Consider the following 24,743-nt stretch of genomic DNA (forward strand, 5'->3'; position numbering starts at 1 on the left):
GAGAGAGACTTCGAAATGCAAGAATAAAGAAAAATATACCAAAGCACAGATATTTGGTGAGTTGGAAGAGCCTAAGTAAGAATGAATTATTTATAGGCTAATTGAAGGAAAAGAAACAAGAGTAGTCAAGATGAGTCATTAAGTCAGTAAGTATTTATTAAGCATCTGTTATGTGCCAGGTATTACACTAACCTCTGGGGAGATAGCAAGACCGGAAAAAGAAAGTTCCTGCCCTCAAGGAGCTCCCAATCTAACAGAAGAGACAATAAGTAAACAAGTACTATACAAGCTATATACATAATAAATAGGAAATAATTAAAAGAGGGAAGGCACCAGAACTAAGGACTGGAACGCCTTCTTGTACAAAGTGGGATTTTATTTAAGCCTTGAAGAAAGCCAGAAAAGCTGGTTGTCAAATGAGAGAAATTATAGAGCCCCAGGCCACCTTGCTATAGGCAAAGCAAGCTGTTATCACCCCCAGCAATGAGATTTGAATGTGGCTCCTAAAAGGTTTATAATAAAGTACTTAAAGGCAAACCACTCCCCTATCTTAGCTAAGAAAACCCCAAATGGGGTCACAAAGAGTCAAACACAACTGAGAAATGACTGAACAACCATAAATATAAAACAAACCAGAAAATTAAGCACTGGGCACTTGGTACATAAGAATGGGCCGTTTTTGAACATAGTTCTGGCTAATCCCCTCTGGTTCTTCCTTACTCCTCCCTGGCAACGAGCTACCTTAGCCTTAAGATCCTTTACTCCCTGAGGGTGATAGGGTTTAGACTAATGATGGGGTTTAGACTCTGAGAGCCCCCTCAAACGGTCCTAGAATCTTCCCACTTCCCGCCTGAGGCCATAAGCCTTTCATTATCCTTTGGCCCAAATTTCTAGGTTACTCTTGACCTAGCCTAGACCTCCATTGTCTGTTACCTCCAGGTAGCCTTCAGCTACTACCCACCCTTAATCCTATTCTCTTGGTTCCGGGGAGTCTGACCTCACCCCAGTCTCACCATCAAGATCCTCTTTAGACTCCTCCTCAAGACTCTCCCACCCCAGAACCACTCCTAGATCCCTCCCACAATCTTTCTGTATATAAGTCTCATCTTGCCTCCATGAAGGTGCTCAGATTCAATCTAGCTCAGCTCAGATTAATCTGGCCTGCTGACATTAGCATTACAAAAGCTTAGGCCCCCAAAGAGTTTGTTTACCCAATGTGGCCAATCTTCAAAAAACTGTTTTTATTTTGCTGAGAAGGCTTGAGTCCAATTCATTTGAGCAGAATTTGGCATGTCGGTATTTTGGGGTCTTGAGCACCCCCAAACCATAAGAAGTTAGGTCCTCCTAAATTGGTAGACTTCCCTCCCTCCCTTTTGGAGGATTCAGGAAACTCCCAGAGAAGGCTCAAGGAACCAACGGGTAGTATTGCTGGGAGGTGTCTAGTTTTCTTAGCAAGAGGTGAAACTTGCTATATAATTATGGCAAATATGTTTTTACCAGGAAGAAAGGAGAACCCTAGGTTGATTTGGTGGTAACTCTGAATCACTGGATGAAAGTAAGGGAGAGTCTTTATTTAGCCACTATGGAAGAATGGGGTAGCCCTTCCATAGAGGCCTCTAAGGGAGCAAAGATTTTGTCATTCTGTTAATGCAGCTCTTAGGGAGGGAAAGGTTAGTGGGTGGCACCATAGGAGAGCTTTGGTTATCAACTTAGAACCAAAAAATAAGTTGTATGTAAGAAATTTATGAACTCTTAGGCATCTTACTACAGATGATTCCCATACAAGAAAACAACTGTCAATTGTGTCCGAAGAATTCATGCAGAGGGCCTTGTATTCCTCAAGCTGCTCCTGCTCTTGGTTATTATGTCACATCAGGAGAAGAAATCTGTGGCTACCCAGAAGTGTAATCATCTGCACTGTGGCTCTTGATGTTCTTCGTGCTGTTCTGGCTCTACATCACCACCTGGCATTAGGACACCTTCGGTGAACTTCAAAGGTGTAGTCTTGGCCTTTCCAAAAGGGAGGAGGAAAGATGTAGACTCCACATTTTTGTTTTGTTCTTTTCCCTAGTGACAGGATGGCTGTCTAGTCATTTAAATGGTGTACTGTCCTTTAGAAAGAGCTTCTTAAACTTTTTCCCTTTCATGTCTGAGGGCATGCACACTGCGAGGTGTGCATGCTTTGTATTCAGAATCAAAACAGCAAAGTTGCCTTATGGCAAGTTCTGCCAGAAACACCTCAGGTTCATTATGAGTTTTATTTTTAATTATTTTTGGTCATTGCATGTTCAGAAACATTTTGCTGTTGCCAAATTTTGATTGTAACCTAGAGTTTAAATAGTGTCGCTTTAGAAGATCATTAGGACTTTGCTGTTTAGTGGTGGTATGTGATAGGACCAGCAGTTTCCTGAAAAAACTTCTTTGAAGTCTCCAAGATAGTTTCCTACCTCCACAATTGGTCCCAGTTTCCCTGATGCATTTTCCTGGTCTGAAGGCAAGAAAGATCACAGCTGTGTGTAGCTGGCACCTCTCAGATTTGGAAGCAGAAATGGGAAAAGTGCTATAGACAGCACTGAGAGAGCCCTAAAGGTTATATATTTTATTTTGCCTCATTCTGCTTTCCCCCCCCCCCAGGACAGGAGAAGTATATATGATGTTGAGAAACATAAAAGGAAGTGGGAAGAGAAAATTATACTCATATAAGATTCTCAATTAAACAAACATCTGAAAGTTATGGGAAGACTGAGGAGCCACAGCACTGCTAGACAAGTAAAATTTGATCTTCTCAAACATGATAGCTCATTTCTCAAACATTTGTAACATCTTTCATAGTTGTTCCAAATAACCTCAGGTGTTAAGATGATGCTTACTACACCTTTTAGGAAAGACAGGGTCAAAGGAGAGAATAGAATAAATGGGGAGTGGGATAGGATGGAGGTAAATGTAGTTAGTCTTTCACAGCATGACTACTGTTCTGAATGACTACATTTGTATAACCTATATCGAATTGCTTGAGTTCTGAATAAGGGTGAATGGGGAGGTAGGAAGGGAAAGAATGTGCAACTCAAAGTTTTAAAAATAAATGTTAAAAATTGTTTTTACATGCAACTGGGAAATAAGATATACAGGCAATGGCATATAGAAATCTATCTTGTCCTACAGGAAAATAGAAGGGAAGAGGTAAGAGAAGAGAGGGGGTGTGTTATAAGGGAGAACAGATTGGGGAAAGGAATAATCAGAATGCACGATGTCAGGGTGGAGGGAGGATGGGAAGAAAATTTGGAACTCAAAATCTTGTGGAAGTGAATGCTGAAAACTAAAAATAAATTAATAAAAAAATGATGTTTACTAATATAGAATGAGATCTGTCAAACTGATTCTGTCAGTACTGGAAAATTCCTCTAGTAATATAGACCACAACCCATCTATGACTGAGTAGATAAGTACTAGGGAGTTGCCTAAGGCACAAAGAGGTTAATGATTTCACCAGTCAAATCTTGTGTCAGAATTAGGATTTAAAATCAGGTCTTCTCTATTTCAACTCTAGCACCCTAGCTACTATGTCATGTTGTCTCTACATGCTTGCCTGCCTGAAGCATTCTCTCTCTATGTATGTGTATGAATATGAAAATATATTTTTATATAGATAATCCAAGAGAGCTTTCATTTTTAAGATGATTATCAACTTCTAAATCACTTGGTAGCACCCAAGAATTCCATTCAGAATTTTCACAAAAGTTCTACCACTTTGATCCTCATCCAAAACATACTTTTCCTAATTCACATTCAACAAGTATTTTTTAAAATAAATACTTATTAAAAAATTTTTTTTCTGGCCTAGCTACTCACATCACACAGTCCTGGCCTTTACTATTTTTCATTCCAAGTGTATAATAGTATCAAAAATACATTCTGGATTAATTGGCTTTCTCAAGCTATCTCAGGAAATTATTCCCAATTTTAAACATTTTTTTCATATGAGGAAAAAAATGTGAAACTCACACAAAAGACTTAAATATTCTTATAATCAAGAAAAACTTCAAATATAAAGAATCTTCTTTTAATGTTTTTTGGTATGGACCTATGATTTCATCATTGTAGGCATCCCTTTACCAGTGCAGACCAGTAGCTGTTCTGCAACTTAAAATTTTAAAGAGCTGTCTAGGGGAACTTAAGTGATTGGCCCAGAGTCATACAGTTACTATATATCAGAAACAGGATTTAAACATAGAATTCCTTACTCAAATGTAAGCTTTTTATCCACTACAATACAAAGCCTCTCTAATTTACAAAAGGGGCAAAACATTTAAGTAACATGAAACACTCAAATAACTCAATTTTCTTTCAATATTTTTAAACTCCAAACTCTTATGTGGTACTAAGCAAATGTTTTAAAGTCAAGAAACAAGTAGATAAAGTAAAAGTTGAATTATCTATCAAACTTTACAGATTTGCAATAAGAACATCTTTCAATGTTTTCCCTTTCTTACCAGTGTTATTGGCAGACTGAGATGTAGGTGGTTTTGAAGCTGGTGTATTTTTAGGTCTTGCTGCAACTTGAGAAGGAGATGAGGGTGTGCTGTCTCCATTAGGTACATGTGTGCAGAATGAATTTTGCATTACTGAGTTTGTAGGTGTATGGTTATCTATTCCATTGGCAACTTCAATGGCAGATCTTAAAAAAAAAAATAAATTGCATTACACAAATAAAAGAACCTGACATAAGAACCATAAGGTGTAAGATATCTTAAAAGGATATTTAGATTCAAAATTTCTTTCTTTGTCTTAAAACACAGACATAAAATAACAGAAATGTATACCTCATTATATTACAAATTCAATTTTTCAACCAGAAGAAAAGTAGCAAGTATAAGAGTATTTAGCAATTCTAACATTTAGATATCACAATGCAAAATAATACGCAGAGCATGCATTTCTCACAAAACCACAACAACTTAATGAGTTATGGGAAAGAACATGAATATAAACTTTTGCCAGTGTCTATATCTTTATGAAAAATAGCATCAATATTGAATCTTTTTAAAATATTCTAGTAAGAAAATGCTAAAAATTAAATCAACAAATATTTATTGAGCAAGCACTATGTTTTAAAAAACACTGGTAGAAACTTAAATAACAAAAATGTTGATTTCCACAACAGGTCAAATAATGTACAAAAGAATTACAAAAGTTAACATATGGCACATATGTTAGTTAGCTCAAATTAACACCCCGAGATAAGAGCACATCCTAGATATCGGTCTTACAAGGGAAACCACCTCTCTATGAAGTATTTTTTATATTTTAACAAAGAAAATCCTCAAATCCTAAACTACCTTATACCAAATCTACTAAACATAATGAATTTCAGCAAAGTGACATTTAAAGCCTTTCTGTTTATTACAAACAATTTTAAAAATTCATAGTTGTTAATTGTTACCTATGGTGAATAACTTTTTTCCATTCCAACTTGTTTTGCAATCTTGCCTTGATTTTCTCAACACTGAGAATCATCATAACTAAGGTAAATGTTTTCATTGGATGGTATCTCATTTTTCTAATACTCACTTTTCAGGTTTTTACGGATACTAGAACTATTAATAACTATGTAGCTAAACAAATTTCAGAATTCCTTCACGGGCTACTTTAAACAATAAACAAGTCAATTCAAAATCTATAAATTCTCATATTTCTAGGCTTTAGTTCCACTAAATTATATCTTTTAGGGTCTTTCATACTGGCAAAATTATCCTAAACCAAGAGGTCTTAACCTGGGAGTCTAAGAACTTATTTTTAAAACTATTTTGATAACTGCATTTCAATATAATTGATTTTATTTGTAATTCTATTTATGCTATTTCATGTAGTTAAAAACATTATTCTGAGAAGGGATTCATGACACAAAAAATGTTGAGAATCCTTGTGAGAAGGATCATCTTTTCCGGAGAACTGTTTTATATTCTTTAGAGCATGGGCCCAAAATATTTTAGACAGCAATATAAAGATCCATTTTTACTCTTTCTAATATTCAAGACTAAACTGCAAATTTATTACAAATCTAACATATGCCTAAAGTGTCTAAGGAATATTTTCATAAGAAAAAAAGTGACTATTTTCTTGGGAAATTTTGAATTATATTTGGATAAGAAACTGTATAAGCATAAAAATGAAATTTAAAAAGTTCCAAATATTGGAAATGTGCTTCTTCTCACTGGCACAAGTATTATAATTAAGTATTTCTAACCTGGTTGTAGTCCTTGCTGAAGTTTCTCCATTTTCATACATGGCATCACCATTCTGCTGTACTTCTACTAAATAATAAGAAATAAATAAATAGGGTTTCTTTCTCCCTCAATGAAATTGCATATATTGTTTATTTATTTAAAAGGCAAGTAAATTCGCTTACTGGCTGCTGCTGAAGGGCAATTTGTTACTGTTTCTTGCTCAACCACCAATCCATCAAGCACCACTGTCAGTTCACCAGTTTGTACTATTCCACTCTTGTTTTCCAAGGAGAGTTTTAATTGTTCTTTCACTCTCTCCACTACAAAAAAAGAAACATTCAAATTTAGAAGCTTTTGACACAAAATGACATTTTTACATAAAAATGAGATTTCTAAAAAACCACGCAAGCTTATTAGTATTATAATAGAGTTCCTAAAAATTATTCTGGGAAAACAAAAACCAAAAAGTAAACCTTTCTAAATCTATAGAACCACACACACACACACACACACACTTTCCCCCAAGAAAGATCCAATTTCCCATTTACTAACTAAAAACTTCCATCTTTAATCTATCCATTATCCATCAGTTTTATTCCTGTAGAATATAAAAGCAAGAGCAGGTGGAAGCCTAAGGGCATATGTGCCTGCAAATGTTTTTGATACCAATAAACTGGACATAGGCTCTTTTGAAATATTTGCCTTGAATTTAAATTTCTATACTGGCAAAGGTGAAATCTGTAGAAAGTGTCAACTAGTTCTGATGATTGTTGATGAACTTGATACTTATCATGTGCATACTCGAATTACCAACCGTTATTCCCCTCCTTTACCACCAATGAGCTAGGAAACAAATGTGTAAACTTAATTTTACTTAGTTACCAAGGACCATCCTTACTGTGCTAAGTAAAAGTCATTAGTTTCCAAAAACAAAATAAAATTAACAATTCACTAATGGAGATCTCCAAGTAGCTTCAATTACAGAACTAGTTCCCCAGTCCTGGGGAGAGAGTAAATAGACATTGTTTTCAACCATTATCACTGTTTTAACTTTTTCTTTCTTTTTGAGGAATCTTTATTTTCTTTCATTTGTCTTAGAAAATGAAACACTTTCCAAAAGTAGAACCCTATTGGAAGGAGGTAGAAAAATACTAAAAATTCAGAATTGCAGTGACCTACTACGAAAAGTCCTTGAAAACCTTGTAGTATTGACTTCCCAAAGGTGCTAAGATCATATTCCAAAATGATGGGAACAGCCATAGTTTGATATTAAAGGGCTTCCATTACATTATACCATACATGAGCAACAGCAAACAGAAGGAAGCATGGTATGATAATAGTAGCTTACATTTCTATTGCACTTTAAAGTTTGCCAAGGGGTTTACAAATATTAATTCATTTGATCATTACAACAACCCTATAAGTGAATTACTTCAGTGTTTGAGATAGGATTTGAACCCAGGTCACTTCTAATTCCAAATTTAGCTCTCCATTCTCTTTCTCTGGAACTGAACTAGAAGTCAAGAGACTTGGCTTCTAGTCTTAGTTGATGAGCTATATAACTCTTAAGTAAGTCTGAGACTCTCTGGGCCTTACTTTTTCAGTTATAAATCAAAAAAGTTTAAACTTTCTCTCAAAGACATCTTCCCAGTTTGAAAATCCTATGAATCGATATAATAATGAAACATAAAACAAAGGCATAGGCCAGGGAAATGCATATAAGAAGTTCTTACATGTGGTTTTTCATTTACAATAGTTAATTAACATAAGCTATTATTTGACACAACTATGAATTCTTTGTATTGATGGCATTCTCTCCTTATACAACAAAGACTCTCTTTACCTAGTCACCCATTATCTTGGATTTGAACTCCCTACCTTAACACTAATTCACAGCCACTCAGCACTTTCCCACTATGATTTCTAAAGAATAATGACACCTCACATGTATTGACACCTTAAGACTCACAAAGTTCTTTTACCTACATTACCACATCTGAATCACACAACTTAGTCAAAGGTAAATATCATTCTCTGCGTTTTACACATGAGGAAGCAGACTCAGGGAGATTAAACAGCTTGTTGGTGGTCCCTTAGACAAGACAGCATTTGAAAACAGGCTTTTTGCTTCCAAGTCCAGTTTTCTTCCTACTGCACTGCTATACTGCCTCTCAAGGCATAATCTACTCTACTACATTAATGAACAGCTAGAAATCTGCTAGAAAAAACTACTCTCATATTTCTTACATAAAACTATGCAAGAGAAAGGTTAGGGATGGTTAGGAAGAAGTTGGTCCTAAGGAAAGCGAAGGTATTTTGGGACATGCAAATGTCTCCATCAAATAATACCAAACAAAACTATTCTCCCTATACATAAGACTAGATATTTAAAATAAATTTAAATTAAATTAACATGGTGAGCGGAGCCAAGATGGTGGAGTGATAGGAAGTAATATATCCAAAGTTTCTCTCCATTCCTAACCGATCTAGAAAATGCACCAGCCTAAAACCTGATGGGGAAATGCAGAAAAAGTCACAGTGAATCTTTTATCCAGCCTAGCTTAGTAGAGAGACAGGAAAGACACGGGACACTGGTCACAGGGGTTGTGTGGAGCACTCGAGATACAAGGCAGAAGCTGTACACCAGGGGAAAAGGAGGTCTAAGACCCGTATTGAGATATACCCAGACCCACACAGATGCACTACGATAAGGAAAGGTACCGATCAGCAACTTTGTTACCTACTACTCAGTCCTGGGTCATACATGCAACGTAGAGGAAGAAGGGAACCTGTGCATGCTCGTGGCATTCCACCACAGGAAGGTCCTGTGTGGTGTACACAAAAAGAAGGAAGTTCAAAAGCCAGTAGTAACAACAGCAGCTGTGATGTGCCTCAGACTTCAGGTGCAAAGCAGGGTCTCACTTCCAAAGTCTAGCCCAGCCTACAGAAGTATAACCAGGGTGGAATCACAGGCTGAAGAGAAGCCTACAATTCTACCTGATTTAAGCCAGAAGAGTTTTTCAACTGGCTGATAAGGTGGAGTCCAGCCGCAGTCTACTCTTACGCAGATCCAAACCCAGGTCAGCATTTTGCAAGGGTCAGACCAGGAGGGGCAAAGATCAGATCTTACCCTGGATCAAATCACTTTCAGAGCGCTGAAAGCTTGCCAGTCCCAGACATACTGGGATAAGACAACATTCAACACCCCAAGAAAGCTGCAACAGGACCAGCCCAGACATTCCCTCCAGAAATGCTAGTCAAGCCTTAAGTACCTGGAAAATGAGGGGGAAAGAGAACCCCACTACAATGAGCCATTATAGTAGCATGGACAATCAAGACATAAAAACAGAAGAGAATGACTCCAAAACATCTATAAGCATTGCCTTGGAGAAAAACATGGCCTGGACACAAACTCATCTAGAATTTTAGAAAACGCTGAAGTGTTTAAGAATTTTTAAAAAATGTTTTAAATAAGTGCAATAAGAGTGTTTGAAGAAAAAAAATGGAACGGAAAGGAGAACTAAGGAAGTATATCCTGGAATTGGAAAGGAATTAACAGCTTAGTACAGGAAGTACAAAATTCTACCCAAGCATCAAACTCCCTAAAAATTAAAATAGACCAAAGAGAAGCCAATGACTTCATGAGAAAAAAAAAAATAAATATTAAAGCAAGTCAAAAGTCAAAGTCAAAAAGTCAAAAGGCTGAAAAAAACAAAAGAAAATGGAAGGAATTTCATAGCAAAAAAAACCAAAATAAATTAGTTGACCTAGAAAAAAGTGAGAAGAAAAAATTATGAATCACTGGACTATCTGAATGCCATGACCATAAATAACCAAATCAAAACAAAAAAAACCTAAACTCCTTATTTCAAAAACTCTTAAAAGAAAACTGTCAAGATCTCTTAGAACTAGAGGGCAAAGTAAAAATAGGAAAAAATCAGTCACCTCTTGAAAGAAACCCCAAAATGAAAACTCCTCAGAACAATATAGCAGAAATCCAGAAATTTGAAGTCAAAGAAAAAATACTGCCACGCAGCCAGAAAGTAGGAATTCAAGTACCACGGAGCCACAATCAGGATCACCCATGATTTAGTAGCCACCACTATAAAGGAGTGGAGAATTTGGAATACGCCATTCCAGAAGGTAAAGGATATTGGCACAAAACCAAGAACACCCACCAAAACTGAGTGGCTGAGAGGAAGAGAATATGCATTTATTAAGTGCCTGCTATACCCCAGAAACTGGGCTAAGCAATTTACAAATGTTATTTCACTTGATTTCCACAACAACCCTGTGAGGTAGGTGCTATTACGATCCCTATTTTACAGTTGAGGAATTTGAGGCAAATAGAGGTTAAGTGACTTGCCAAGGGTCACAAAGCCAGCAAATGTCTAAGGAGAGATGTGAACTCAAGTCTTCCTCACTCCATGCCCAGTACTCTATCCACTGCATTACCTAGCCACCTCCCTTCCCCCACTCTTCTGCCTGCTCACATCTCCATCTAAAAACGGCAAATGAGGGATGCTGTTAGAGAATTTAAATTATTCAGGAAATTTATGAGATGGATAAAAGTGAGTAATTAATTTTTAAATTCACTTTTTAAAAACTGAAATTACCTCATATAATAATAAAGCTTTATAGTAAACATACCAACTGACTTCTTGCTCACTCATCTAATTTTTAAAAATTTAAATAATAACAAAGTAAAATAGTAGAAATTGGAACAAAAGACTTACATTTTCTATTGTGTATTTCAAGAGCTTGTCTCAAGTCTACTGTTGCTCTTCCTAATAATGCATCTGCTTTTAAAGTGTGATGACTCCACACTCTAAATTCCAATGTGGTCTGAGGTGTCACATTCCTATAGTCAAAAATCAGAACAAAAAAGATACAAGATATGAGGAATGACAATAGCTTACATCAATATAGTGCTTTATGATTATAAAGCGTTTTCCTCACAACCACACTGTGACACTGCAAAAATAACTATTCCCCATTTTACAAATGATGAAACTAAGGTTCGGCTAACAGCACGGGGCTGTATGCAGCAAAGAAGATTCGAAGCTAGGACCCACCTGAATTCAAGTCCAGTGTTCTTTCTATGCTATTAATACTTTTATAATAATTTCTTAGTATAGCTGTTGTTGTCATTCAGTCACATTTAACTTTTTTAACTTCATGGCCCAATATGGGGTTTTACTGGCACAGATACATAGAGTTGTTTGCCATTTCTTTCTTCAGCTCATTTTACAGATGAGGAAACTGAGGCAAACAGGTTTAAATAACTTGCCCAGGGTCACACGGCTAGTAAGTATCTGAGGCTGGATTTGAACTCAGAAAGAGGACTCTTTCTGACTCTGGGCCTGGTACTCTATCCAGTGTACCATCTAACCGCCCTTCCTAGTAGTAAAACTTTACAAATTCTGTGTCAGGGAAACTTAATTTTAATCAATAAATTACCTGAAATTTAGAATACAGAATATTTTTCAAATAAATATTGCTTGTTACTTAACTACAAACAACAACTCAAAATGGACAAACATAATGCAGATAGAGCTAACAAATGAAGAATGATTTGTAATTATCATGTTAAAGCACAGACTAAAAAGTTTATTTTCCTTAGATAGTAACTGTATTTTAATATAAATAAGGGCCTGTAAAGTACTTGAAATGTGTTGCTAACACTTGGTTGATGATATGTCAAAAAAAGTTTTTAAATCTTTATTAAATAAGTGCCATAAGATTTAACTATGTAGCACTTAATCTATGATCTATGAGCCTGAGAAAGAGAAAAAATGTCAAAAAATGGGGCAATCCTAGGTTAACACTTCCTTAAAGTCTTATTTATACTATTAAATTTCTTAGGAAGTCCCTTTTTTTGGTATAGAGGATAGAGAAGTGAACTGAGAATGGAGACCTGGATTTGAGACATGGTTCTGACATGAAGTTCCTATGTGACCTTAGGAGTCTCTTTGCCTATCTGGAACTCAATTTCGTCATCTGTAAAATGAGGGGTGTGTGTGTGTGAGCGTACGCGTGTGCACATATACATATATATGATTTCTAATGTTCTTTCCAACTCTAACTACAATTTATATAATGCAAAGATAAAAATTCAGCTTCACTTCTCTGACTACAAATTTTCCTTTTTAACATTTAATTTTTATTTTTTCTTAATTACATGTAACCAAAGCACTTTGACCCCGTAAGTCCTTCTGAAAGAGGTCACTATATTGTGCACAACAGCTAGGTCATTCACAGGAGATCATGGCACACTATTGCTATTACTGTATATAATGTTCTCCTGGTTCTGCTCATTTCACTTTGCATCAGTTCATGTAAGTCTTTCTAGATTTTTCCTGCTCATCATTTTTGGGGTATATTTAATATTTTATTTCCCCCCAATTACATGTAAAAAGAATTTTAATGGCTTTTTAAAAAATTTTGAATTCCAAATCATCTCACTCCTTCCTTTCCCCTCACTGAGAGGGCAAGCAATTGGGTTGTACATGTTCAGTCATATAAAATGTATTTCCATATTAATCATGTTGTGACAGAAAACAACAACACCTTGTTGTACGTCCCCCCAAAAGAAACCCAAGAAAAATAAAAGTTCAAAAAAGTATGCTTCGATGCATTCAGATCCCATCAGTTCTTTCTCTGAAGGCGGACAGCATTTTTCACCATATTTTTCACCAATTCTGGAGAGAGTAAGGTTCAAATGTTCCTCCCCACTTCCTCCATCTTTTCCTCCACTGTACTGTAAAAGCGTTTTTGTACCTCTTTTAAGTGAGATAATTCAACCCATTCTACTTCTTCCTTTCCCCTTCTCCCAGTCTCCTTCTCACGTTTTAATTTTTTTCAGATATCATCCCATCATATTCAACTCACACCCATGCCCTTTGTCTACATATACTCCTTCTAACTGCCTTAGTAATGAGAAAGGTCTTAGGAGTTATATGTATCATCTTCCCATGTAATAAACGTCATCTTCTGATGTAGGAATGTACACAGTTTAACCTTACTGAATCCCTTATGATTTCTCTTTCCTATTTACACTGTATGCTTCTCGTGAGTCTTGTAATTGAAAGACACATTTTCTAGTCAGCTCTGGTCTTTTCATCAGGAATGCTTTAAAACTTTCTATTTCATTGAATATCCATTTTTCTTTCCATGAAGCATTATACTCAGTTTTGCTGGGTAGGGTTGGTTGTAATCCTAGCTCTTTTGCCCTCTGAAATATCATATTCCAAAACATCCAATTCTTTAATGTAGAAATTTCTAAATCTTGGGTTATCCTGTTATCCTTAGGTCCATGATTCTTGAATTGTTTCTTTTTGGCTGCTTTGCAATATTTTCTCCTTGATCTGGTAGCTCTGGAATTTGGCTATAATATTCCTGGGAATTTTCATCTTGGGATATCTTGAAGGAGGTGATTGGTGGATTTTCAATTTCTATTTTACTGTCTGGTTCTAGAACATCAGGGCAGCTTCCCTTGATAATTTCTTGAAAGATGGCGTCTAGGTACTTTTTTTGGTCATGGCTTTCAAGTAGTCCAACAATTCTTAAATTATCTCTCCTTGATCTGTTTTCCAGGTCAGTTGTTTTCCCAAAGAGTTATTTCACACTGTCTTCTCTTTTTCCTTTCTTTTGATTTTGTTTTATTGCTTCTTGATGTCTCATGGAGTATTTAGCTTCCATTTGTCCAATTCTAATTTTTAAGGAGTTTTTCCTTCTGTGAGCTTGTGTATTCCCTTTTCTATTTGGCCAATTCTATTTTTTAAGGAGGTCTTCTCTTCAGTAAATTTTTGTATATCTTTTTCCATTTGGTCAATTCTGCTTTTTAAGGAGTTCTCTTCAGTGGATTTTTCTGCTTCCTTTACCATTTGGCCTACTTTGTTTTTTAAAGTGTTATTTTCTTCAATATTTTTTTTTGTGCCTAACTTTATCAAGCTGTTGACTCTTTTTTTTCTTTTATGATTTTCTTGCATCATTCATTTCTTTTCCCAATTTTTCCTCTACTTCTCTTGTTTGATTTTTAAAATCTTTTTTGAGCTCCTCTGGGAATTCTTTTTTTTTTGGGGGGGGGGGGGGCTGAGACCAATTCACATTTTTCTTTGAGGGCTCTGGATATAGCTGTTTTGATTCTGTTGTCTCCTTTTGAGTTTATGTTTTGATCTTTCCTATCACCACAGTAACTTTCTATGGTCAGGTTCTTTTTTGTTGTTTGCTCATTTTCTCAGCCTTTTTACTGACTTTTAACTTGATGTTAAAGTTGGGCTCTGATCCTAAGATGGAGACAGCATTGTCCCAAGCTTCAGGGTTTTGTCCAGCTGTTTTCAGAACTAGTTCTGGGGATCTGTAAGTTTTCAGTTCTTCCAAGGTGATATGACCTAAGGAGCAGTGTGATTACTACTCTCATGGCCTGTGTGAAACCACAAGCACTCTTTTCTACGCTGGAACTGTAATCAAGGTCCTGCTCTTCTGAGGCCACAAGCTCTGGCATGCTAGTGCTCCTCTCCACCCTGGGACTGTGACCCAGCACTGCGACCTGGATCTGCATATGGGCAATGCAACAGAATCCTGTACCCAGTGCCAGCAAGGGGACCCCTGTAATCTTCTGACCAATTGTTAATCCCCCTTACTATCTGTGGGCTGAAAGCCCTGGAAGCCTACACTGCCACTGTAGATTCATTTACCCCACAGGTCTGCTAGGGTTAGACCTGTGCTAGAGAAGCCCATATTGAACCACTCCTACCCAGTATGACAGACTTTTCCTGCCAGCTCTGTAAGTTGTCTTGAGCTGGAAAATGGTTTCATTCCAACCTTTTGTGGGTTCTGCTGCTCCAGAATTTGTTTTGAGGCATTATTTAAAATTGTGTGCAAAGGAATTTGGGAGAGCTCAGGCAAATTCCTGCCTTTTCTCCATCATCTTATCTCTGTCCTTGACTACAAATTTTCAGTTAGCAGAGTCCAAATTAATACAATTTTTTACAGTGTCTACTAGAGAAGACACTGTAATGACAAGCAAAGCGTAACTTTTTGCTCTTTTTTCTTTTGGAGTACTTCTCAGCACTAAGGCAATCAAGTGCCTCTGACTGAGTCTTGCCTTTGTTTGAATCAAGAGTCTCTGATTGAATCAAGAGTCTCTGATGACCTAAGTCACAAAAAAGCCTAAGTCACATGACTTTAAGTCATATGGTTGTGATGCCTTCTGTGGGCTGACCCTGAAGAAGTGTATATATGCTCTGAGGTTAGCATTTTGCTTTGGGGTCTCACCCATTGAAGAGTATTCCTGTGATTTGGCCAGACAAGACTCTGGGTAGACGTTGGGGAGTGCCCCCAGCTTTGAAGGCCCAGATGTTGGTGCTTCTCTCTGGTAACTACGTATGTATTTCTATGGTCAAACAGTTAGAAGCCTGTCTGTGGATGTGTGTTATTTTCTCTGTAATTTCTGTTTGTATTTGCTCTGAAGTTCAGGGTGCTGACTTTTCCCCCTGAACTAAGTGAATGATATATGTAATGTTTAATTAAAGTAAGATTGTTAATCCCTTAAAGTTGCTTTACTTTAGAAAAGCAGATCAAAGAACCTGTGCTAGCAGCCCTCCTGTGTGCTGGTGTTATTGGCCTTATACCTCTACAGTAGCTGCAAGTAACACTGTTGTTACAGACACCAAATATTTATCCAGACCTGTGATCACATCGATGTTGTTCCTTTTATGCTTTATATTAAAACATACTTATCTATGCTTGCCGGACCATCCTATAAGATTCTTGTCCATATCATCCTTTCTATAAATCTACAAGACAATTACACTCAAGGTGCTATGGGGTCTTCCTCTTGTTCTCTTAACAGCAGTAGGGATTCTAGTGACTCATGCCACATTATATTCTATTCATTCAGAATCAATGAAAATAATATATCTTATATCTCCAAAATACTACAGAGTACAGAGAACTCTCAGAATGATGTCAGAGTCCATCTAATCTAGATCTGAACTGATACCTACTACAATATTCCTAATGAGTCATCCAGTCTTTTTTTTCCTTTTAAGATCTTCATTGAGGAAAAATGTACTGGCTCTCAAGGCAGTCCATTTCACTTTTAAACAGCTATAATTTTAAGGGAAGTTTTTTCTTAGATCAAGCCACAAGATGTTTTGCTGAAATTTCCACCTCATTACTCCTTGTTCTGCTCACTGTGTCACTCTAGTCTCTCTTTCATTTGAAGAAATCTATCAGGTTCCCCACTAAATCTTCTTTTTGATGTCACCAGTTAATTTTACAGACTGTAACATGACAGAGTTTTTGGTCTCCACATAATCATACTTTTCCTTCTTTATATACTTTGTAATTTGCTAACAAACTTCCTAAAATGTGTCACCCAAAACTGAAAACGATACCCTAGATATGACCTGATCAGAGTTGCTTACTGTGTACCGCCTCTCTCACTGTAGACAACATTGCTCTATTAATGCAGCCTAGGATTACAATAGCTTTCTTGGTTACCACATCACTATTAATTCATCTTAACTTGTAATTCATTAAAATCCCAATAACATTAACATACGAATGATTTAGTCATGCCTCCTCAAAGATGAATGGGCTTTAGGTATGATCCATGAACAATAGACTATAGTTATGAGGAATAACCTAGCGCAATCAAGAAAGGTTCATCAATGAATGATTAGTTACCATGTAATTAAATTTTTTGGTCACGAAAACTCATAAAGATTGTTTTCAGAGGTGTAAAGAAGCTATCATCTCAATCAATGCAGTAAGTATCTATACAGGTGAAATTACAAATCCTAGAAGTAGCTGAAACATAATACATATAATCAGGTAAGTTTCTGGGCCTCTCAACCACATGACTCAATTTCCAGTCTAGGGCTTTATCTATTATTCTCATTCCCCTCCCCCTACACATATCTATGTGTGAGTAATACACACACACACACACACGCACACACACACACTCACATATGTATACATCAAGATCTATGTATCAATACATATATAAAGCTACATATTCATATAAAGACAGATCTGGAGATACAGGTATGTATATGTACATAGAATAGAAATAGCTAGCGGTTGTATGACATTTTAAGGTTTACAAAGGGATTTACTAGTATCTGATTTTATCCTCACAACAAGCCTGGAGATATGTTGTCATTACCCCACTTTGCAGATGAGGCAACTGAGATAGAGGTTAAGTGATCTGCCTAGAGTAACACAGCTAGTAAAAACCTGAGGTCAAATATGAACTCATATCTTCCTGACTCCAGGTGCAGCAGTCTAACCATGATGTTACTTAGTCAACTATAAATATATGAACACATGTAAACATATTTGTGTGTACACACATACCAATATAGATCTACAGCTGTTTATCATAGATCTGGATATGTGTGTATTTGTATTTGTGTATTGGGGAGTAGGGGAAAAGAAAAAAGGGAAAAAGAAAAAGAGAATAGTGGATAAATTCTCAGACCAGAAGTTATGGCTCATGTGTCTTAGAGGTCTGTAGATCAACTTCCTGATAGGTGCAATTCAGTCACTTCAAAGACCAAATGATTTCATCTGAGTGGGCTTCCTGGTCCTTGGATTTAGCCTCTAAATTTCTGTACAAGGCCTTGTTATTCAAAAATTAATTACCTGATCTATGGCAGTGAATGTGTGATTACAGAGACGGGGTCAAATGTCAGCTATCTTGTGGCTATAGAAATGGCAAGATGTAGCAACTGACAGGATATCAGTGAGGTGTAAAAATGATGGTGGACTCAAAAGAAGGGACAATTTGGGGGTAAAGATAAGTTATTTCGAGTTTGAGATATTTTTAAGACACCCAGCTTGAAGTGTCCAATAGGCAGTTGGAGACGCAGATGTAAAACTCAGGAAAGAGATGTAGCCCGTTTTATACACACTTGCATGTATATGGACATGAACGTGTATATATACATGTGTATATGTATATTATATGGTGTATACAGTGTGTATGTGTATGTGGACAGAGCAAAAATATACATACAAGACATATACTCTACTGTATATATCCAGTTCATCTCTCTCCTGAGTTCAACTGCCACACTGCCAACAGCATACTGGATATTTCAAATAATGTCCCACAGATATCTCAAACTCAGCATGTCCAAAACATAAACTTATGTTCTTCCTCTTCTCTCCCAAGGCCATCATAATTTTTACAGTCCCCAAGGTTCATAACTTTGGCATTATCCCTAAGTTCTCACTTTTGCTTTCATACCCCACTGAAATCCAACCATTACACCCACAAACTTTTTCACATTTGAACTCTTCTCTCTAATTATATAGTAACCACCACAGGTCAGGGACTCATTACCTCTCATTTAGACTACTGAAAAGGTCTTCTAACTGGTCCCCTTGCCTCAAATCTCTCCCTACTCTAATCTATGCTCCAACAATCCAGCTTTTCCTTAAGTGAAGACCTGACCATGTCACTCCTCTATTCAACAAACTCCAGAGGTTCCCTATTGCCTGAGGATAAAATATTAACTTGTTTGGCTTTTAAAGTGTTTCACAACTTGGCGCCAACCAATCTTTCTGGCCTTGTTATACATTATTTCCCTTCCTGTTCTCTATGACATAGCCAAAATGGACTTTTCTCTCATCTTCACAAAGGGAACTATATTTATCTCCACGTTTTTCATTGCTTATCTACCATGTCCAGAAAATACTCCTTCACCCCTGCTTCACACATGCAAAAAAATTCTCTCCATTCAAGACAAAGCTCAATAACTACTTTTTTTTTTCTAAATTATGGGCTAAATAAAATGAGCATTCTTATATGCAAAATAGAACAAGGGGCTATACATGAGAATATGTATTACATCCAGTGTGATTTTCCTTTTAGGCACATATTCAGATAACGTCCAGGGGACTAGAAGGCATAGCTTTAGGGCAGACAATAAAGTCAGGAGGACTTAAGAACACAGTGAAAAGAACACAGTGAAAGAACAGATGCTATGGCTTGTTGATCCTCCATCTCATAGGAAGGCTTATAACTGGTGACACTCAGCTCATCCAAGGAGTGCATACAACTACACTGCTATTCCCCATAGCTGCCCCATGGGGTGAGAATGGTCTAGAATGGCGGAAAGGTGGACCACTAAACAAGAGGGAAGCTCTACCTCATCTCTCCTTTGGTGAGATCTCAGAGCCAAGGGTACTTAAGGGAGAGATAAAGGAAAGGCAAGGGGGAAAGGTTCCCATCTCCCAAAGTAAGCCAGATAGGGCATAGATACCTGGGGTTCCTCAAGGGATGGGCAAAGGAAAAGATGCTCTTACTGTCATGTCAATTCTTCCTGACTGGATTGGGTCTGAAATGTCCAGGAATTTGATGATGTGTGTGTGTGTAATTTATGATGACAGAAATATTTGATGACTTGTTTATTCATGAGGTTTCTGCGTTGTTGCATAACCAATGAGGAGTAGGGCTGGGATTTACCTGCAGTTTTCTGACTAAGAGTCCAGCACTTTCCCCCTTACATGATAAGCAGCCTCATGTGAGTAAAATAGACTAAGTCAAGTAACAGGTATTTATTAAGTACTTATTAATTGCTTTTAGTGATCAAAGTGATTTAGTAATTAAAGCAATTAATCACTTAAAAGGCCCTTCTTGGACCTCAATTTGATCACATGAAAATGAGAGGGCAGGATTGAATGGCTTCTAACATCCCTTTCAGCTCTGGCTCTGATTCCATGATCCTACAATTCTAAACCTTTGTTTTCTTTTGTTTCTTAATCATGAGCCATATTTTCCAACATATTTTTACATCTGTCAGAGATTGTCAAAGTAAATAACTTATGATTTAATCACAGGGTCTTTTAAAAAAGTTCTTTGTAAAATTTCTATATCCCCTCAACAATATAAACTCCAACTATCTTCATGGTGGTCTTTATGTTTTGGCTTATGAACATCACTGCAAGGCAAGATAAGCAAATGTTTCCCTAAATTAAGCTTCTTGTTTTCTTTGGAAATAATGAAATCAACTCCACTAATAGACAACTCCTTTATTTGCCTATCTCCAAAGAGAACATATGAGTAAGCATCATATCTCCTGGTTTCTTTTACAATGAGAACACAAATACTGATATAACTCAATTTCTCCAGTAGTACATGAAACCACAAGTTGATGGACAATAATCTTTCATTTAAGATACCAATTAAGTAGCTCTTAACATAGACTGTGAAGTTCTTAGCACTATCTACCCCCTTTTCTGCCCCAGTGCCAACAATGTCCACAAAAGAAGATAAAGAGTCCACAGAACTGAATGCAATTCGTGTTTTTCTTTATTTCATGGTTACTATGGCCAAAAATTTATCACCTAATGGTCAGCTTACTGAAAATGATCTTCTCTGTGCTTAGGCAGACTGGTCCTTGGAAAGTAGCAAGTATGTTACAATGAATATACTCTATGCTTTTCCCCACATGATATAGGGTAGCTAGGTGGTATAGTGGACAGAGTACCAGGCCCTAGCATCAGGAGGACCCTGAGTTCAAATCCATCCTCAGAAACTTACTAGCTAGTGTGACCCTGAGCAAAGTCACTTACTTCACCTCTGTTTGCATAAATTTCCTTATCTATAAAATGGGGATAATAACAGCACCTACCTCCTAGGGTGGCTGTGCACATCAAATGAGATAATATAGCTTTTGAGAACCCACAGTCACCTCCATGCCATAATGAGGTATCAGAGTACAATTTGATGGTGAAATAATGATACATAAATACAAGTTACTGAAACAAAATACTTACACAATTAATTGTTCATCCCACTTTGGATTAGAAGAACTACTAGATTTTGCTGTTTTCTTAATTTCTCCATCTACAGACAACTCTGCATAGATAGCTGTTCCAAACCAGTTCTTTTTTCTTTTCAGTTTGGCACTAGAAACTGACAGAAACATGACAATTACTTAAGCATATATCTTACAAAAAAATTATGTATATACTGTATATTCTGAAGCAACCAGTGTTCTGTCTCAGAATCTGACAGAAGCACAAGTATGCTGGTTAATCCTCTGCTCAAGAACCTTCAGCAAATATTATGCTACAAGAAATGAAGAATATGAAGAAATAAGCAAAGTCTGGGAGAAATTTGTGTGAGTTGACATAGAATGCTATAAACAGAACCAAAACAATATACACAATGATTGGAAGGTAAATGAAAGGATCACTAAAAGCAAGTCAAACTCAGAGCAAAACCAGTAAACTTCTCGAAAAACAGATTAAAAAACAAATATCTTCCCTCTTCATAGCTGAGAGTCAGGGGACTACTAGGATAGAATGTTACACACATTTTCAGAGATTGTCATTGCATCAGATGTTTCTGCTAAATTATTTATCTTTGTCACAAGTTGTTCAGCCTTTCTCCACAAAAATATTAAAAGTAGTCCTTTTTTGGAAGTTCCTAGTTTCCCTGAAACTAAAGGAGTACTCTCTTTTGGAGAAAGGCTGAACAAATTATGTTATGTGAATATGATGGTGAATATGATGAATATGATCTAAGAAATGATGGGGGGGTGGTTTCAGAGAAACCTGGGAAGGCTTATAGGAACTGGTACAGAATGAGTTGAGCAGAACCAATAAGACAATTTATATAATTACAACAGTATTGTAAAGACAAATGAATTTGAAAGATTTAAGAACTCTCAATGAAACACGTTATCCACCTCCTAAAAAAAAGGTAACAGAATTAGCACGCAGGTGGAAAAATATTGTTTTGGGACTTGGCTAATTGGGAAATTTGTTTTGTTTTGCTTGACTATGCATATTTATTACAAAGGTTTTGTTTTTCTTTCTTTTTCAACTGTGGGGTGCAAAGTAAGAGAGGTATATTAAAGAAACATAGTGTGCTTTTAAATTTGCTGAGCACTTTTTATATTATCTCATTTGCTCACACCAACCCCGTGAAGTGACTGCTTTTCATTTCCTCGTTTAATGAATGAGAAAACTGTGGATGAGAGATTAAATGACTTGCCAGGAGTCACACATCCGCAAAGTGTTGGAGGCAGGGTTCACATTCATCTCTTTCTTGACTCTAAGTCCAACACTCTATCCACTGTACAACCTATCTATCTAATAGGTAAGTAACTGTAAGCTCCTTGGGGGAAGGAACATGTTCAAGTAACAGGTTTTTAATAAACATCTATTGGATTTGACTGACTACTGTGACTTCAGGGAAGATAAAAATCTATCTTTTTTTCCACCCCCAAACTCCCCCCTACCCAAATTAAGCCTCATAAACTTACTCTTAAGAAGCCATTGACCTTTAGAGAAATGACCTTTTCTTTTTTTTTTTCTCTTTTTATTCTTTGTTATGGGAGAAATTTTCTGGGAGGGAGAGGGTGAATGAATCTTTAGGAAATATAAGTGATGAAAAAACAAAAGATATCAATAACTTTTTATTTATAATTTTAAAAAAAATCAGGTATAGCTATGGGTTAGGGAAAAAATCATTAACCAAACAAGAGATTAAGGCGATCACAAAAAGTAAAAAAAGATAATCCAAACTGTATCAAATTTTAAAAATTTTATACAAAATCAACACAGGTAAGATTAAGAAAGTCATCAAATGGGAAAAAAAACTGCCTTAAATATCTCCAAAAAGCATCTCATATTCAAAACATACAGAAGCAACACAAATATTTAAGACCAAAAGCTACTCTCTAATGGAGAAGAGGTGAAAGGCTATGGATAATTTTTGTTTTGGAGAGGGGAGGTAGGGCAATTGGGGTTAAGTGACTTGCCCAAGGTCACAGAAACTAGTAAGTATCAAGTGTCTGAGGCAGAATTTGAACTCAGATCCTCCTCACCCCAGGGCCAGTGCTCTATTCGGTGTGCCACCCAGCTGCCCCAGATAAATATTTCTCAATAGAAGACTAGCAACCTATTAACAATCATATGAAAGACTGCTCCAAAGGATTAATAATAAGAAAAATGAGTATCAGGTGTAAGGTTTCACCTCATATCCAGAAAATTTGCAAAGATGACAAAAGAGAGAAATTCATCAATGTCAGAAGGCTCAAGGAAGACAGGCATTCTAATACATTGTTTGAAAGATACATTCTTTTTTTTTAATTTAATATATTTAGTTTTCAGCATTGATTTTCACAGGAGTTTGAATTACAAATTTTCTCCCCATTTCTACCCCCCCCAAGATGGTGTATATTCTGGTTGCCCTGTTCCCCAGTCAGCACTCCCTTCTGTCACCCCATTCCCCTCCCATCCTCTTTTCCCTTCCTTTCTTGTAGGGCAAGATAAATTTCTACGCCCCATTGCCTGTGTATCTTATTTTCTAGTTGCGTGCAAAACCTTTTTTTTTTTGTTTTTGAACATCTGTTTTTAAAACTTTGAGTACCAAATTCTCTCCCCTCTTCCCTTCCCACCCACCCTCCCTAAGAAGTCAAGCAATTCAACATGGGCCACATGCGTATCATTATGTATAACCCTTCCACAATACTCATGCTGTGAAAGACTAACTATATTTTGCTTCTTCCTAACCTAACCCCCTTTATTGAATTTTCTCCCTTGACCCTGTCCCTTTTTCGAAAGTGTTTGTTTTTGATTACCTCCTCCCCCCGTCTGTCCTCCCTTTTATCATCCCCCCTTTTTTTTATCTTCTTCCTCCTTCTTTCCTGTGGGGTAAGATTCCCAATGGAGTGTGTATGGTATTCCCTCCTCAGGTCAAATCCAATAAGAGCAAGATTTACTCATTCCCCCTCACCTGCCCCCTCTTCCCTTCCTACAGAACCGCTTTTTCTTGCCACTTTTATGTGAGATAATTTACCCCATTCTATCTCTCCCTATCTCCCTCTCTCAATATATTCCTCTCTCATCCCTTATTCATGTTCAACTCACCCTGTGCCTGCTCTCTCTCTCTCTATACACATACACATATACATACATACTCACATATACATATATATATATACATACACACACACACACATATTCCCTTCAGCTACCCTAATACTGAGGTCTCATGAATCATACACATCATCTTTCCATGTAGGAATGTAAACAAAACAGTTCAACTTTAGTAAGTCCCTTGCAATTTCTTTTTCTTGTTCTTTTTCTTGATTATCTTTTCATACTTCTCTTGATTCTTGCGTTTGAAAGTCAAATTTTCCATTCAGCTCTGGTCTTTTCACTGAGAAAGCTTGAAAGTCCTCTACTTTTTTTGAAAGTCCATATTTTGCCTTGGAGCATGATACTCAGTTTTGCTGGGTAGGTGACTCTTGTTTTTAATCCTAGCTCCATTGACCTCCCAAATATCGTATTCCAAGCTCTTCAACCTCTTAATGTAGAAGCTGCTACATTGGGTTATTCTGATTATGTTTCCACAATATTCAAATTGTTTCTTTCTGGCTGCTTGCAGTATTTTCTCCTTGACCTGGAACCTCTGGAATTTGGCGACAATATTCCTAGGAGATTTCTTTTTGGGATCTATTTGAGGAGGCAATCTGTGGATTC

At 36.7% G+C, this 24,743-nt stretch overlaps 1 protein-coding gene across 6 annotated transcripts in view; it reads right to left on the reverse strand.

Annotated features, from left to right (window-relative positions):
* Positions 1-24,743, reverse strand: part of WWP1 (WW domain containing E3 ubiquitin protein ligase 1) — a 150,930-nt gene that overhangs the window by 61,817 nt on the left and 64,370 nt on the right. For 4 of the 6 annotated variants that reach the window (XM_036753156.1, XM_036753157.1, XM_036753159.1 and 1 more), the window contains 5 exons: positions 21,024-21,162; positions 10,961-11,085; positions 6,407-6,544; positions 6,245-6,311; positions 4,491-4,675 (listed from right to left, as the gene is read on the reverse strand). In XM_036753156.1, the coding sequence (XP_036609051.1) occupies positions 4,491-4,675; positions 6,245-6,311; positions 6,407-6,544; positions 10,961-11,085; positions 21,024-21,162 (654 nt within the window). The remainder of the gene's footprint in view (positions 1-4,490; positions 4,676-6,244; positions 6,312-6,406; positions 6,545-10,960; positions 11,086-21,023; positions 21,163-24,743) is intronic. The other 2 variants (XM_036753160.1, XM_036753161.1) reach the window with 2 other exon arrangements.

This window comes from Trichosurus vulpecula, chromosome 1 (genome assembly GCF_011100635.1).
Source record: "Trichosurus vulpecula isolate mTriVul1 chromosome 1, mTriVul1.pri, whole genome shotgun sequence".
Classification (NCBI taxonomy): domain Eukaryota; kingdom Metazoa; phylum Chordata; class Mammalia; order Diprotodontia; family Phalangeridae; genus Trichosurus; species Trichosurus vulpecula.